Consider the following 16,595-nt stretch of genomic DNA (forward strand, 5'->3'; position numbering starts at 1 on the left):
ATCCCTAGTTGCCTAGTTGAGATTGGAATTGACCGAGTGGTCACTGTTGGAAAAATGTTAGAGAAACAGCACCTGATTCATTCATTTTCTGTTCTATTCCGAAAAGATTATTCCTGTCTATTCTTTGCTGGATTAGGAATTTGTGAGGGTGTCACTGCTGGGCAGACATTTATTACCTACCTCTGAGGTTATCCCATCCATCCATCACCTCATAAGAACATAAGAAATAGGAGCAGGAGTAGGCCATCTAGCCCTTCGAGCCTGCCCCACCATTCAATAAGATCATGGCTGATCTGAAGTGGATCAGTTCCACTTTCCCACTTTCTCCCCATAACCCTTAATTCCCTTGTCTATCAGAAATCTATCTACCCGTGACTTAAATATATTCAGTGAGGTAGCCTCCATCACTTCAATGGGCAGAGAATTCCAGGGATTATCTTCTTATAATATACTCTGGGCTTGTAAGCCACTTGACAGCCAGGATTGGGGAGGTGGCACCCATAATGGCATTGTTACTGGACTAGTAATCCAAAGAGCCAGGGTAATCCTCTGGGGACCGGGGTTCGAATCCCACAGCAGATGGTGAAATTTGAATTCAATAAAAATTTGGAATTGAAAGAAGGGAATTAGATAGAAGAGAGAAATAAACCACTTCTAGCTTTAGAACAAATATTGGCACAGTTTTATTTTAAACACTAACGCGCGCTAGATGGTTTTCCTTCCTCTCAGGCTTAGCTTGCTTAACCATTTGATCGAAATTTGCTGTAAGATTGCACTGGGATTGTCCCCACCTGCCTTACCTCACATCGATCACTAGGTGGCAGCTTTGTGCTACCAGCAGATTTTTAACAGAAACCAAAAGCAGAAGTGCTGGAAAATCTCAGCAGGTCTGTTTGACAAAGGGTCATCGGGACTGGAAATGTCAGCTCTTTTCTCTCTTTACGGATGCTGCCAGACCTGCTGAGATTTTCCAGCATTTTCTCTTTCGGTTTCAGATTCCAGCACCTGCAATAATTTGCTTTCATCCAGTGGTTTTTAACAGACTTTGAGATTTCAGCAGAAAAATGACCATGAAGAGTTGTTGTGTTATTGCTCCAGTTGTTTTACACCTTATCCACTAGTTATTAATTAATTTTGCAATGGGGTTGTGGACAAACTTAAATGAAGAAACACATGTGTGTTCCTCTCCCATGTTCACATTCCCAAATGGATTCTCAAGTGGCAAAGGGGGGATTCGCAGCAGAAGTTGGCCAGGGATAGAAACACAGAAGGTAGGAGCTGGAGGAGGCCATTTGGCCCTTCGAGTCTGCTCTGCCATTCATTACGATCTTGGCTGATCATCCAAATCGATAGCCTAATCCTGCTTTCTCCCCATAACCTTTGACCCCGTTCATCCCAAGTGCTGTATCCAGCTGCCTCTTGAATACATTCAATGCTTTGGCGTCAACTACTTCCTGTGGTAATTAATTGCACCCGTGTGGTAATGATTGGCATGGACGGCGATTGCTGAGGGGGAGGAGGAGAATTGAAGTCGGCAATCAGGGAGTGTGATCGGACAGGGTAGGGGTGCAATGTCTGGGGGGAGTGGGGAAGTGATGATCTCCCAGTGCGCTGTGTGCACATATGCAGTACACTGGTAGATCAGGGCGCATGCGCAATAGTGCCCTCTAGCAGTCTGCAGCCAGCTTGCCAGTGAGCTCAGACCCCACCCCTTCCCCTGCTGGTGAGAATCAAATTGTGGCTCATTTTTTGAACTGAGTGTCATAAAATTTGATCTTTTTCCTCCCATTTTTATGCTCGATCAGCACTTATTCTTTTGGTAAGATCACCCCTAAAGTGTTCAGCTCCTTCTCGGATGTTTTTTCTCCACTCCAGGTGGTCTCAGACCAGGTTCCCAGGTGTCAGTGGGAATGTTTCACTGTTTGAAGGGGGTTTTGAGTGTATCGATGCAGTGTATCTCTGCCCACCCGGGACTTGATTGCAGTGTTGAACGCTGAGTAGAGTACCTGCTTTGGGAATCTCAGGTCAGGCGTATGGACAATATGGCCCATCCAGCAGGACTGATCAAACGTGGTCAATGTTCTGTTGCTGGGGATGTTGCCTGAGTGAGAACGTGTCTATCCTGCCAGTGGATTTACAGGATCTTATGGAGCAGGGCTGCTGGTATTTCTCCAGAGACTGAGGTTCCTGCTGTACACATCCACATCTCTGAGCCACATAGAGGGCAGTACCTGTAAGCATGGGCTTGCTGCTAGGTCTGAGGTCCTGCCCTTCAAACACTCTCTTCCTCAGGTATCCTCAGGTTGTGCCGTCACACTGAAGGCACCACTTCCATGATTCCTATGCCCACCTTTCTGTGCATTCTCATGCCCCCGATCGGTGTGGCTCCTTTGCCCCCCCCCCACTCCCCCCATCATTGTGCCCCCTCTCAACCCATCCCCTCCATCCCTCGTTCTGTCCCTTCTCTCACTCTGTCCTCTTCTATCTCACCCTGTCACCTCCTTCCTTGCTCCATCCCCTCCTCCCTCGCTCTGTCCCCCTCCTCCCTCGCTCTGCCCCCCTCCTCCCTCGCTCTGCCCCCCTCCTCCCTCGCTCTGCCCCCCTCCTCCCTCGCTCTGCCCCCCTCCTCCCTCGCTCTGCCCCCCTCCTCCCTCGCTCTGCCCCCCTCCTCCCTCGCTCTGCCCCCCTCCTCCCTCGCTCTGTCCCCCTCCTCCCTCGCTCTGTCCCCCTCCTCCCTCGCTCTGTCCCCCTCCTCCCTCGCTCTGTCCCCCTCCTCCCTCGCTCTGTCCCCCTCCTCCCTCGCTCTGTCCCCCTCCTCCCTCGCTCTGTCCCCCTCGCTACATTCCCTCCTGCCTCACTCCGTCCCTCCTCCCTCACTCCATCACTTCATCCCCTCCTCCCTCGCTCTGCCCCCCTCCTCCCTCGCTCTGCCCCCCTCCTCCCTCGCTCTGCCCCCCTCCTCCCTCGCTCTGTCCCCCTCCTCCCTCGCTCTGTCCCCCTCCTCCCTCGCTCTGTCCCCCTCTCTACATTCCCTCCTGCCACACTCCGTCCCTCCTCCCTCATTCCATCATCTCACCCTCACTCTGTGACCTCCTCCCTCACTCTATCACATCCTCCATCACTCCCTCCCCTCCTCCCTTGCTACATTCCCTCCTCCCTCACTCCATCACATCCTCCCTTGCGCCTTCCCCTCATCCCTCCCTGCATTCCTTCTTTCCTCCCTCCATCCCCTTCTCCTTCATTCCATCCCTTGCTCCGTCGCTTCCTCCCTCTCCCTTTTCCTTTGCGTCCAGAAGGGAAGATTGGAAAGTGACTGGAACCGTTCGCAGTGTCAGTTCCATTTTCGGACGTTGCCTAACTGGGAGCACTCAGTTCCCAAGCTGTGTTCTGAAGATGAGTTGTATTGAACACAAACAGCGAGCTCTGATTCTCTGCACACAGACACTGCCAGACCTGTGGGGTTTTTCCAGCACTTTCATTATTTCCAAAGTGTTATTATTTTTCCCTCTCTCTCCACCGTCTGTGCTGCTTTTGCCATTTCTGTTTGCGAGCACAGAGAACCACATTCTGCCGAATTAGGCGAGTGGTAGCTCCGTGCTGGGGGGATTTCCGAGACTGCTAGAACGGTTTTCTGTCTGGAAAGGTCTTTATGGAGAGGACTGTTATTTGTCAGTTCTAATTTATTTCAGTAGCAGCAGCGTTCTGTACAGTTTGAAGCAAAACAAAGCTGGCCTTCACATTTAGAACATTATCAGTATCTCCCGACTGCCCAAAGTAATTCAGTTGCTTTTGGACTGCCGTTAGCAAAGCCCTAACTCAGCAGTGATTGATCCGTCTTATTACCAACGAGCCATCGTACAATATCTTTGACAAAAAGGAGGAACTGGGGGAACACAGCCTCATCTGCCCATTGGGCACTTCCAGACTGAACATTGAGTTCAACAACTTCAGAGCGTGAACTCTCCCCTCCGCCTTCACCCCCTTTCCATTTATTTTACTTCACTTTGTTTCTTCTTTTCACTTCATTCATCCATTTTTACCATACTTCTTTCTCACTTCCACATTTTTCCGTTTTTCTATTCCCACTCTCCATCTTGCACCATCCCCCCCCCCTCACCCCTGCCCTCCCCCTCCCACGCCCCCTTCAGGTGAAACCTCCTGAACCATCTGTCCCTCTGTTCTGCCATTCACACATTCTGGTCACTTAATGGGCACTTTTTAGCACCTTTCTGGGCCACCTTCATCTTCATTTACATTCTCTTTGTTTGATTACAGCCCACCACGCTCACTCCCCCACCCACCTTCATAGTGTAAATCTTTGCTGATTTTTTTTTGCTCTCCACTCTGACAAATGATTAAGTTTAAAGATTGTTTATTAGTGCCACAGGTAGGCTTACATTAACACTGCAGTGAAGTTACAATGGTCATCCAGATTCCAAATGTTGGCTCTATTCTCTCTCTACAGATGCTGAGGTTCTCCAGCATTTTCTGTTTTTGTTTCAGATTCTAGCATCTGCAGTATTTTGCTTTTATCTGTACAATATCTTTAGATATATAGTGTGATGATACTGTGCCTTTGTATTGTTGCCATGATGTCTGAGCCAGCGTCTTCTAACTGTTGCCAAAGTGATATAATGTGTATCTTGTTTATTTCTAATCTGGGCCTAATGCAGTGTCCTGGGGTTTTATGGCCCTTTTGGAACTGTTGGTTGAAAAATGATTAACAGGTCAGGTGTCTTTGGACAGTTTTTTTTTCTCATAGGAGATATCCAAAGGTTTTAGTTTCAAAGTGGTTTAGACTGCAGACTGAAAGCAATGTTCGCTCTCTCTCTGTGGAGTGAAAATTCTGCTGTGTGTGAGGTGCAGCTAGAAGCTAGAGGCAAGCAGTATCTGTGTGTGTGTGTGTGTGTGTGTGTGTGTGTGTGTGTGTGTGTGTGTGTTCAAGATGTGCTGGAAGTTCCAGAGCTAAGAGGCCTCAGTGTTTTCAATTCAACATCCTGAGGAGTAATTTACAGCACGTATTGCAAAGCTGCAAAACCCAGCATCACGTGAGCATACTTGCTTTCTGTGCTAAGCCTCGAAAGGGGTGTATGTTTGTGGGGATTGTTTGATTTGGAACTGTATATTTAGTTGTTAAGGTTTATGCAATATCATGGTTGTTCCTTTTTTTATAATTGGTACAAATTATGCTAATGTTTTTATTAAATACTAACTGTATTCTTAAATTAACATTTTTTAATAATAGCTCCCTAGTGGGTCACTTGAACCATACCTGGAGTGAAACATCTCATGCTTACTCTAGCCAAATTCAATGTGCAAAATTTATGGTCCAGCCTAACTTTGTAAAACATCTTGGAGTTTCAGACCTGGATTCCAGCAGTGGAAAATCTCACCGGCAGAGTGTTAGCAAATGGGCCAAATAAAATTAGGGAGAGTCAGCATTCCATCCCCTCCCCGAAATCTCCCTCCCAAAAAACAAACACAATATCACCTAGACATTGGTGCGAATGATGGGATTTTCCTTTTACCATCCACTGACACAGCTCAGGCCCTTCAGGTTGCTGAAGGGGGTGTGAGATGGTCCTTCTGAGACGTGAGAATGAACAGCCCAATAACCACAGTGCTGTATAGTTTGGCTGGATTGGAATAGAACATAGAACAGAGAAAACCACAACACAAACAGGCCCTTCAGCCCACAAGTTGCGCTGATCATATCCCTACCTACTAGGCCTACCTATAACCCTCAATCCCATTAAATCCCACGTACTCATCCAGAAGTCTCTTAAAAGACCCCAATGAGTTCGCCTCCACCACCACCGACGGCAGCCGATTCCACTCACCCACCATCCTCTGAGTGAAAAACTTACCCCTGACATCTCCTCTGTACCTACTCCCCAGCACCTTAAACCTGTGTCCTCTCGTAGCGATCATTTCAGCCCTGGGAAATAGCCTCCGAGAATCCACCCTATCTATGACTCTCAACATCTTATAAACCTCTATCAGGTCGCCTCTCAACCTTCGTCTCTCCAGGGAGAAAAGACCAAGCTCCCTCAACCTATCCTCATAAGGCTTGCCACCCAATCCAGGCAACATCCTTGTAAATCTCCTCTACACCCTTTCAATAGCTTCCATATATTTCTTGTAATGAGGTGACCAGAACTGAGCACAGTACTCCAAGTGGGGTCTGACAAAGGTCTTATAAAGCTGCAGCATTATCTCCCGACTCCCAAACTCAATCTCTCGATTAACGAAGGCTAGAATATATGCTTCAGGGGCTGCGTAGGCTCATTTTACAATTCAGTTGAGACTTCACTTTTCAATTTTAATTTTCTTGGCAACTCTGCTTGCTTTGTTCATCTTTGAACGTTGACCAGTATTGGGTTTAAAGGAAAAGTGAGACCTCCTCGCCTGGGATTTTCACGGTGGGGGAGGGAAGAAATGTCACGGTCATCACGCTGTTCTTCTTGGGTGTTGGGTGTTGCTGTGTATCACATTTTCCTTTTGTTTTACTCTCCCCCCCAGGTAACGCTTATGTTATAGCAGATAATCAGGTTGAGTACCGATCACTGTCTGGAATACGGTACATGTGGTGGTACCATGTGATTGGACTGATTTGGACCAGTGAGTTTCTTGTGGCCTGTCAGCAGATGACCATCGCTGGAGCTGTGGTGTGCTGTTACTTCAATCGGTAGGAGTTTGTTTCAGACAGGCTCCTCAGGAACAGGAACAAGCGTAGACCATTCTCCACTGAGAAAGACAAGGGGCAGAATCTTCCCGTCCCCTCCGCTTCGGGAGTTGTAGCGGGTGGGACACGGACCATGCAAAGGTCCATCAACCTTGGGCAGGATTTTCCGGCCTTGAGGCAAGCGGGGCAGGAAAATCCTGGGTGGGTGAAGGGGATGGGGTGGGTGAAGGGGATGGGATGAGTGTGGGAATGGGGTGGGTGAAGGGGATGGGGTGGGTGAAGGGGATGGGGTGGGTAGGGGATGGGGTGGGTGAAGAGGATGGGATGGGTGAAGGGGATGGGGTGGGTGAAGGGGATGGGATGGGTGAAGGGGATGGGATGGGTGAAGGGGATGGGATGGGTGAAGGGGATGGGATGAGTGCGGGAATGGGTGGGTAGGGGATGGGGTGGGTGAAGAGGATGGGATGGGTGAAGGGGATGGGATGGGTGAAGGGGATGGGATGGGTGAAGGGGATGGGGTGGGTGCAGGAATGGGTGGGTAGGGGATGGGATGGGTGAAGGGGATGGGATGGGTGAAGGGGATGGGAGGGTGAAGGGGATGGGGCGGGTGAAGGGGATGGGGCGGGTGAAGGGGATGGGGCGGGTGAAGGGGATGGGGCGGGTGAAGGGGATGGGGCGGGTGAAGGGGATGGGGCGGGTGAAGGGGACGGGGCGGGTGTGGGGACGGGGCGGGTGAAGGGGACGGGGCGGGTGAAGGGGTCGGGGCGGGTGAAGGGGTCGGGGCGGGTGAAGGGGATGGGGCGGGTGTGGGGACGGGGCAGGTGCGGGTACGGGATGGGTGAAGGGGATTGGGTGGGTAGGGGATGGGGTGGGTGCAGGAATGGGTGGGTAGGGGGTGGGGTGGGTGTGGGGATGGGGTGGGTGAAGGGATGGGTTGGGACGGGTGCGGGGACGGGGTGAGTGAAGGGGACGGGGTGGGTGCGGGGACGGGGTGAATGCGGGGACAGAGTGGGTGCAGGGATAGGGTGGGTGCGGGGATGGGATGGGTGTGGGGATGGGGTGAATGCAGGGACGGAGTGGGTGCGGGGACAGAGTGGGTGCAGGGATAGGGCGGGTTGGGGACGGGGTGAATGCGGGGACAGAGTGGGTGCAGGGATAGGGCGGGTTGGGGATGGAATGGGTGCGGGGATGGGGTGGATGCAGGGATTGGGTGGGTGCGGGGATGGGAGATGGTGGAGGGGGGAATGCTGAGTTTTCTCATTGCTCCCTCAGTCATTGCTGATCCTTCCATCTCTCACACCTCGCCTCTTCACCGGCTTAATGGAGCTGGATTCACGGTCACTGACAGACTGGGATCGAGTTGCTGGTCTATTTGATCTCTGGTTCACCCCCCACAGCGGCTGATCTCTCACATGAGGCCAAGTTTTCAGTGACTGGGGGAAGGGACTTGCAGCTCTGCAGCAGAAGTCTGGTCATCGTCTTGATCACTTCCGCCTCTTGTTGAGAGCTGAATCTAAATAGCATTTCTCCCTGTCCACCCCCATCACCACCCCTCCCCCCGACTCCGCTAACTCAGGCCTCTCACCAAGCACAACAGCAGTTCATAGAGTCACAGACTCCCTACAGTGTAGAGCGAGGTAGCATTGCTCACATTTCCTGCATCGAGTCTGCATCAGCTTTCCGACAGAGCATCTTACCCAGGACCTATCCCCATAACCCCATGTTGCAGCTGTATAAGGTGCTGGAGAGGTCACACCTGGAGTACTGTGTACAGTTTTGGTCTCTTTACTTGGGAAAGGATATACTGGCACTGGAGGAGGTGCAGGGGAGATTCACTAGATTAATTCCGGAGTTGAGAGGGTTGGCTTATGAGGAGAGACTGAGTAGACTGGGACAATGTTCATCGGAATTCAACAGAATGAGGGGGGCTGTTATACAAACATATAAAATTTTAAGGGAATAGATCAGATAGAAGCAACGAGGTTGTTTCCACTGGCGGGTGAAACTATAACTCGGGGGCATAGCCTCAAAATAAGGGGGAGCAGATTTAGGACTGAGTTGAGGAGGAACTTCTTCACACAAAGGGTTGTGAATCTGTGGCATTTCCTGCCCGATGAAGCAGTTGAGGCTACCTCATTGAATGTTTTTAAGGCAAGGGTAGATAAATTTTTGAACAGTAAAAGAATTAAGGGTTATGGTGAACGGGCACATAAGTTGAGCTAAATCGACAAAAAGATCAGCCATGATCTTACTGAATGGCGAAGCAGGTTCAAGGGGCCAAATGGCCTACTCCTGCTCCTGGTTCCTATATTCTTATTTACCCAACAAATGTCCCTAACCTACATATCTTTGGACACTAAGGGATAATTTAGCACAGCAAATCCACCCAAGGGACGGAACGGTAGCACAGTGATTAGCACTGCTCCCTCACAGCACCAGGGACTTGGGTTCAATTCCTGGCTTGGATCTCTGCCTGTGCGGAGCTGCATGTTCTCCTCGTCTCTGCGTGGGTTTTCTCCGAGTGCTCTGATTTCCTCCCACAGTCTGAAAGAAGTGCTGGTTAGGTGCAATGGCCACACCAAATTCTCCCTCAGCGTACCCAAACAGGTGCTGGTATGTGGCGATGCAGGGATTTTTACAGTAACTTCATTGCAGTGTTAATGTAAGCCTACTTGTGACACCAAGAAATAAACTTTAACTTTGGACTGTGGGAGGAAACCAGGCCACCCAGAGAAAACCCGTGCAGATATGGGGAGAACATGCAAACAGGGTTGGAATTGATCCCAGATCCCAGACACTGGGAGGCAGTTGTGCTAACCATTGTGCCATCGTGCCACTCTGGCACGATGAACCTGTTGGCATTTTCTTTAGCTCAGCATCACTCTCAGCGGTAGGTTTAAACACCTGGTGCAGTAGCGTTACTTTGTTGTGTTAAGCGCCTTTTATTGCTGGAGAACGGAGCCCTAACGACACAAATTCTTTCCTCAGGGACAAAAATAACCCACCCAGCCACCCAATCCTCACTTCTGTTTCGAGACTCTTTAACTACCACCTGGGAACGGTTGCTAAGGGTTCATTTATAATCACACTTGTCCGGATTCCACGCATTGTTCTCCTGTACGTTTACAGCCTTCTGAAAGGAAAGGTAAGATAAGGGCCGGGGTGGGGGGAGGAGGGCTGGGCTTCATTTTGAGTCTATCTGATGTGTTTCAAGATATGCCTCCTGTTTAAAGGGAACATTACCATTTATGGTAACATTTTTCTATCCCGTGACAAACCACGGTAAATGTTACTGACGTGCAATTTCTCAGATTTTTGTGAACTATGTATAAAAGAAAGTTGGATCCAACTACGTTCAGCTGCTTAATGATAGGGTATTTTGTCTTTGATTCGGAATGTCCTTTTTCTTCAGTGCATTCCTCTTCCAGTAATTGTCTTGGCGTCAAAGGTCTGCCTCTGAGATCAGCTATTGATGGTGGACTATTAATGTTAAAGGGACTGAGGGAATCTGCTTCTAACCTTTATGTTTCAGAATGCCTTCCCTCGCATTTTTAAACAATGGGATGAACCGGTGAGATGTCTCTGATAGTGGATCTAAGATTGGATGGGATCGCTCCTACTGGTAGCAGTAGGGGAGAGACAGCACGCATGAGGGGGCGAGATGATATTCCCTGCCAATGCAAAGCCATGCCTTAGTGTGTTCTGATTTAATCTACGCACAATCGCCTCTAATCAGCAGTCAGTGGATGCTGCAGTCAGTGCATGCTGCCATCCCTGCTTTGCATCATTTTAGAATCATAGAACGTCAACAGCGTAGAAGGAGGCCATTATGCCCATCGATCCTGCACCGACAACAATTCTACCCAGGCCCCCTCTCCACAACCCCACATATTTACTGACACTGACACTAATTTAATACGGCCAATCAACCTAACCTGCACATCTTTGGAGTGTGGGAGGAAACCAGAGCACCTGGAGGAAACCCAAACAGACATGGGGAGAATGTGCTAGGTTCTTTTCTGATGCTTTACAATTTTGAAAATCAGTTACACAGAAACAAGAATCAGGAGGAGGCCCTTCCTCCCGCTCCGCCATTCATTATGACCATGGCTGATCATCAAATTCAATATCCTGATGTCCCCATTTCTCCCCCTCCCCTGCCACGTATCCCTAGATGCCTTTAGCCCCCAAGAATCTAACTTCTTGAAATCCCACAATGTTATTTATTTATATATTTATTGGTTAGTCACAAATAGGCTTACATTAACACTGCAACTAAATTACTGTGAAGATCCCCTAGTCGCCACACTCCGGCACCTGTTTGGGTACACTGGGGAGAATTTAGCATGGCCAATCTACCTAACCAGCACGTCTTTCAGACTGTGGGAGGAAACCGGAGCACCCGGAGGAAATCCACTCAGACACGGGGAGAATGTGTAAATTCCACACAGTGACCAGAGTGGGAAGCAAACCCGGGTCTCTGGCACTGTGAGGCAGCAATGCTAACCACTGTGCCACCATGTCACCCCAATGCTTTGCCCTCAACTACAATTTGTGGCAGTGAATTCATAGAAACATAGAACATAAAGGGTAGAATTTTCTCGTCCGCCCACCACGGAGGCAGACCACACAGAGGTCCGTTGACCACAGACGGAATTCTCCAGCTTTGGGTCAAGCACAGCTGGACAATCCTCACACACACCCACCTCCACACACACGCGCGCACACGCACACACACACATGGAATTTTGAATTCCATAAAAAAACCTGGATGACCATGAAACCATTGTCAATTGTCACAAAAAACCCATCTGGTTCATTGATGTCCTTTGAGGAAAGAAATCTGCCGAGTTTACTTGGTCTGGCCTACATGTGACCTCAGAGCCACAGCAATGTGGTTGACTCTCAACTGCCCTCCAAGGGCAACTAGGAATGGGCAGTAAATGCTGGTCAGCCAATGATGCTCATGTTCCATGAATGTATTTAACAAAATGCTAACGTGCTGTGCTTTGTGTATCATGTCCCATGTATTAATTAAAAATAAATAAATGATCCTCAAGCATTTTTGACTGTTAATAATGGTTTCTCTACCTTTCCCACGTCCTTGCTGACTTTAATATTCACCATAAGGACTGACTGTACTCCACTTCTGAGGCTGCTTTGTTCACCTTGAAAGGCTTTGAATTAGTGAGCAGCCAATCTGATCCCAGAGACCCAGTCCATCAATTAGATGTTTGTTCCCTCGGCTCCAGCCTTTTGGCTAAGATCAAGTGTAGTATCAACATGCTGCGCTTGGTTGAAGTCATTAGGTTACATTTCAGCTTCATTTGAAGCAATTTTTTAAAGTGGCATTTCGGCCTTTTGGCTAAGATGCAAATGAGATCAAGCCTTGGAGGAGGAGCTACACCTACTCCAATCAGCTTGGATCATGTAGATCAAGCCCGAGACAGGTGGTGAGAGCCCTGTCTTGTCAGCTTGGATCGGGAATGTCCCAACATGTTGGGACTCTGAATTGGCTTTAATTTGACTTGATTGGATTGGAATAAAGTAAACAAAAATAAAAATTTTTACATTCCAACTGCTTCCTCACTACTAGCTGTACTGACAGGTTTGTTTATTACAGAATGCTCGAAAACTGCTTGGTTTAATTTTTGTGGTCCTACAGGGCTGTTATGGTGGTGTTGTCAGTTGGAAATGTTCGATCATCTATCTAGTCGCTGGTGGGTGTTGTCTATAGGCCCCCGAATAATGATCTGGAGGTGGGGCGGGCTGTTAACGCGCAAATAAGTGCGGCGTGCAGGAATGGGACGGCCGTAGTTATGGGGGATTTCAATCTACATATAGATTGGTCGACCTATGTTGGACGCGGTGGGCTCGAGGAGGAGTTCTTGGAATGCTGCCGGGATAGTTTCCTGGAACAGTGTGTGTTGGAGCCGACGAGGGAGCGAGCTATCTTGGATCTGGTGTTATGTAATGAGGCGGGTAGAATTAGGGACCTTGCGGTGAAGGATCCTCTTGGGGAGAGCGATCATTGTATGGTGGAGTTTCTGGTGCAGATGGAGGAGGAGAAAGTGGGTTCCCGGACATGTGTCCTTTGTTTGAACAGAGGGGAGTACGGTAGGATGAGAGAAGAATTGGCGAATGTTGACTAGGGGAGCGCGTTGGAAGGTAGGTCTGCTGAGGAGCAGTGGAGGATCTTTAAGGAGCTCTTTCTTGGTGCTCAGCAGAAATTTATTCCGACAGTCAAAAAGGACCGTAGGAGGAGAGGTAATAAGCCATGGATAACGAAGGAGGTGAAGGAAAGTGTTAAATTAAAAGCGGAGGCGTTTAGAGTAGCTAAGAGTAGTGGGCGAGAAGAGGATTGGGAGAGGTTTAAATGTCAACAAAGATTGACATAGAAGTTGATAAAGAAGGGTAGGAGAAACTATGAAGCTGGGCTAGCGCTTAATATAAAAAAGGATAGCAAGAGTTTTTATAAATATATAAAAAGGAAGAGGCTGGCTAGGGTGAACGTTGGTCCCTTAGAGGATGAGAAGGGGGACATAGTGGTAGGGGATGGGGATATGGCTGAGGTCTTGAATAACTTTTTTGTTTCTGTCTTCATGGAGGAGGACGTGAATAATTTGCCGAGTGTTAGAGATGGAAAGGTGGCAGGACTGGAGGGTCTTAATGACATTACTGTTACTAGAGAGGCGGTGCTCGACCAGACTGGAGGGGCTGATTGTGGACAAGTCGCCAGGACCGGATGGAATGCATCCGAGGGTTCTGAAAGAAATGGCGGAGGTGATAGTGGATGCCTTGGTGGTTATTTTCCAGACTTCGCTGGATTCCGGGGAAGTGCCGAAAGATTGGAAAACGGCTAATGTTACGCCGTTGTTTAAGAAGGGTGCCAGGCAAAAGGCGGGGAATTATAGGCCGGTTAGTTTAACGTCTGTTGTAGGTAAAATGTTAGAATCCGTCATCAAGGAGGAAATAGCGAGGCATCTTGAGAGAAAGTGCTTGATAGAGCAGACGCAGCACGGTTTCGTTAAAGGGAAGTCGTGTCTGACAAATTTACTGGAGTTCTATGAGGATGTGTCTAGGGCGTTGGATAGAGGAGAGCCGGTGGATGTGGTCTTTCTTGATTTTCAGAAGGCGTTTGACAAGGTACCTCACAAGAGGTTATTGCAGAAGGTCAGGGGACATGGAGTTGGGGGTAGGGTGTTAGCGTGGATAGAGGATTGGTTGTCAAATAGGAGGCAGAGAGTGGGGGTCAATGGGTGCTATTCGGATTGACGGATGGTGACTAGTGGAGTGCCCCAGGGGTCGGTGCTGGGGCCTCAGCTATTTACCACTTATATAGATGATCTGGAGGAGGGAACCGAGTGTATGGTGTCGAAATTTGCTGATGACACCAAGATTGGTGGAACGGCAAATTGTGCGGAGGGTGTGGAGAGTCTGCAGAAGGATCTAGATAGGCTGGGCGAATGGGCCAGGAAATGGCAAATGGAATTTAATGTTGGCAAGTGCGAGGTGGTCCACTTTGGTAGGAATAATGGTAGGAAGGGTTATTACTTACGTGGCGAAAAACTGCAACAGGCGACGGTGCAGAGGGACCTCGGGGTCCTTGTGCATGAGTCACAAAAACCCAGCTTGCAGGTGCAGCAGGTGGTCAGGAAGGCGAATGGGATGCTGGCCTTCATAACGAGGGGGATTGAATATAAAAGTAGGGAGGTCTTGCTGCGGCTGTATAGGGCATTGGTGAGGCCGCAGCTGGAGTACTGTGTGCAGTTTTGGTCGCCGTACTTACGCAAGGATATTTTGGCCTTGGAGGGAGTGCAGAGGAGGTTTACTAGGCTGATGCCGGAGTTGAGGGGGTTGAGCTATGAGGAGAGGCTGAATAAATTAGGCTTGTACTCTTTAGAGTTTAGAAGAATGAGGGGAGATCTCATTGAGATGTATAAGATGATGAATGGGATGGATAGGATAGAGGTGGAGAGACTCTTCCCACTCAGAAAGGATAGTAGGACTAGGGGGCACAGCCTCAAGATAAAGGGGGGGCGGTTTAGAACGGAGTTGAGGAGGAACTTCTTCACTCAAAGGGTGGTGAATCTGTGGAATTCTCTGCCCGTTGAAGTGGTGGAGGCTGCCTCGCTAAATATTTTTAAGACGCAGGTTGATGGGTTTTTGATAAGAGAGGGGATTAAGGGTTATGGGGAGAGGGCGGGAATGTGGAACTGAGCCACGACAGATCAGCCATGATCTTATTGAATGGCGGGGCAGGCTCGAAGGGCTAGATGGCCTACTCCTGCTCCTATTTCTTATGTTCTTATGTTCTTAGTCCTGCTGGGTAGGATGCCAGATTAGTTAGCGTGCCACCTCCGCCTGTAGACAGCATTGAAATGGGTTTTCATCCCTTGGCAAGGACAAAGCGCTACTCTGTACTGAGGAGTGTCAAGCACAGCCCTCCTCACCTCCATAATTTATAGGAACATAGGAATTAGAAGCAGAAGTAGGCAAGTTCAACCCTTCGAGTCTGCTCCACCATTCAATCAGATCATGGCTGATCTCTCTCTGGTCTCAAATCCTTCTCTCCACCTGTTCCCCATATCCCTTTAACCTGTTTTTTTTTATCAGAAATATATCTATCTCCTTATTGAAACCATTCAATGATTCAGACTCCACCGCGCTATTGGGCAGTGAGTTCCACAAATTCACCATCCTCTATGAGAAGTAGCTTCCTCCTCATCTCAAGCTTTAAATCTACCGTCACTCACCCTATACCTGTGACCTCTTGTTGTAGATTGCCCAACAAGGGGAAACATTTGGTTCACATTTACTTTAGCAATCTCTTTTAAAATTTTATATACCTCGATCAGATCCCCTCCTCCACTCTTTTAAACACCAGTGAATATAAGCACAAACTTTCAACCTCTCCTCCTACATCAACCCTTTCATCCCAGAATCAATCTGGTGGGAACCTCCTCTGAACTGCCTCCAATGCCACCACATCCTTCCTCAATAAGGAGATCAAAACTGGACACAATACTCACCAACACCCTATACAATTGGTCTCACCAGTACCCTATACAATAGGTCTCACCAACACCCTATACAATAGGTCTCACCAACACCCTATACAATAGGTCTCACCAACACCCTATACAATTGGTCTCACCAACACCCTATACAATTGGTCTTACCAACACCCTATACAATTGGTCTTACCAACACCCTATACAATTGGTCTCACCAACACCCTATACAATTGGTCTCACCAACACCCTATACAATTGTAGCAATATTCCTCTACTTACAGTGCGCTTATCCATTTTGATAGACACTGAATTTAGAGCTGCAGTGTTCAGTTACAGACATGCCTCCATTTTGTTTTTTCAATCCTTCTGTCCGTTGTTGTGGCTTCTTCCTTCGAAAACAAAGGTTGAAAATTTAGCAGAAACATACTTTGGTAAAATAAAATATTACTTCATTGCAGTGTTGATGTAAACCTTACTTGTGACTAATGAAGACTTAAAAAGACTTTGATATGTCTTAATCCTCGGGTCAGTCATCTTTCACTGCAGCAGTTGTGATGTTCTGTGCAGTCCCCACCCCTCATTGTCTCATTCCTTACACAAGGATCGCAAGGATTAAGCTGTGGAGGGTGCATATGAACGTGCTATTCATGGAGTGACTTTACAGTGTCTACCAAGACCTGCTCATCACAAGGGCTGCGCTCTCTGAGCCTCACACAATGGTCCCAGAGGCCGTCAAACTGCTTCCCTTGAATCCATCCTTTTATAAGTCAGCCAACGGTGGCTGCCTGTGGAATTCACTGGTTCTCCTCCCAGGTCCAGATACTACTCACGCTTCTGACCGCCTACTTGTGCAATAAAATTGTTTATTATTAATTGATGATTGTCTGATTGCC

At 48.5% G+C, this 16,595-nt stretch overlaps 1 protein-coding gene across 2 annotated transcripts in view; it reads left to right on the plus strand.

Moving 5' to 3' along the window:
- Window positions 1–16,595, plus strand: part of LOC145347624 (choline transporter-like protein 3) — a 105,256-nt gene that overhangs the window by 54,536 nt on the left and 34,125 nt on the right. For both annotated transcript variants that reach the window (XM_080195263.1, XM_080195264.1), the window contains exons 10-11: window positions 6,523–6,688; window positions 9,674–9,830. In XM_080195263.1, coding sequence (XP_080051389.1) covers window positions 6,523–6,688; window positions 9,674–9,830 — 323 coding nt within the window. The remainder of the gene's footprint in view (window positions 1–6,522; window positions 6,689–9,673; window positions 9,831–16,595) is intronic.

The sequence above is a fragment of the Carcharhinus amblyrhynchos genome, chromosome 9 (genome assembly GCF_965287045.1).
Source record: "Carcharhinus amblyrhynchos chromosome 9, sCarAmb.v2.hapA, whole genome shotgun sequence".
Lineage (NCBI taxonomy): Eukaryota > Metazoa > Chordata > Chondrichthyes > Carcharhiniformes > Carcharhinidae > Carcharhinus > Carcharhinus amblyrhynchos.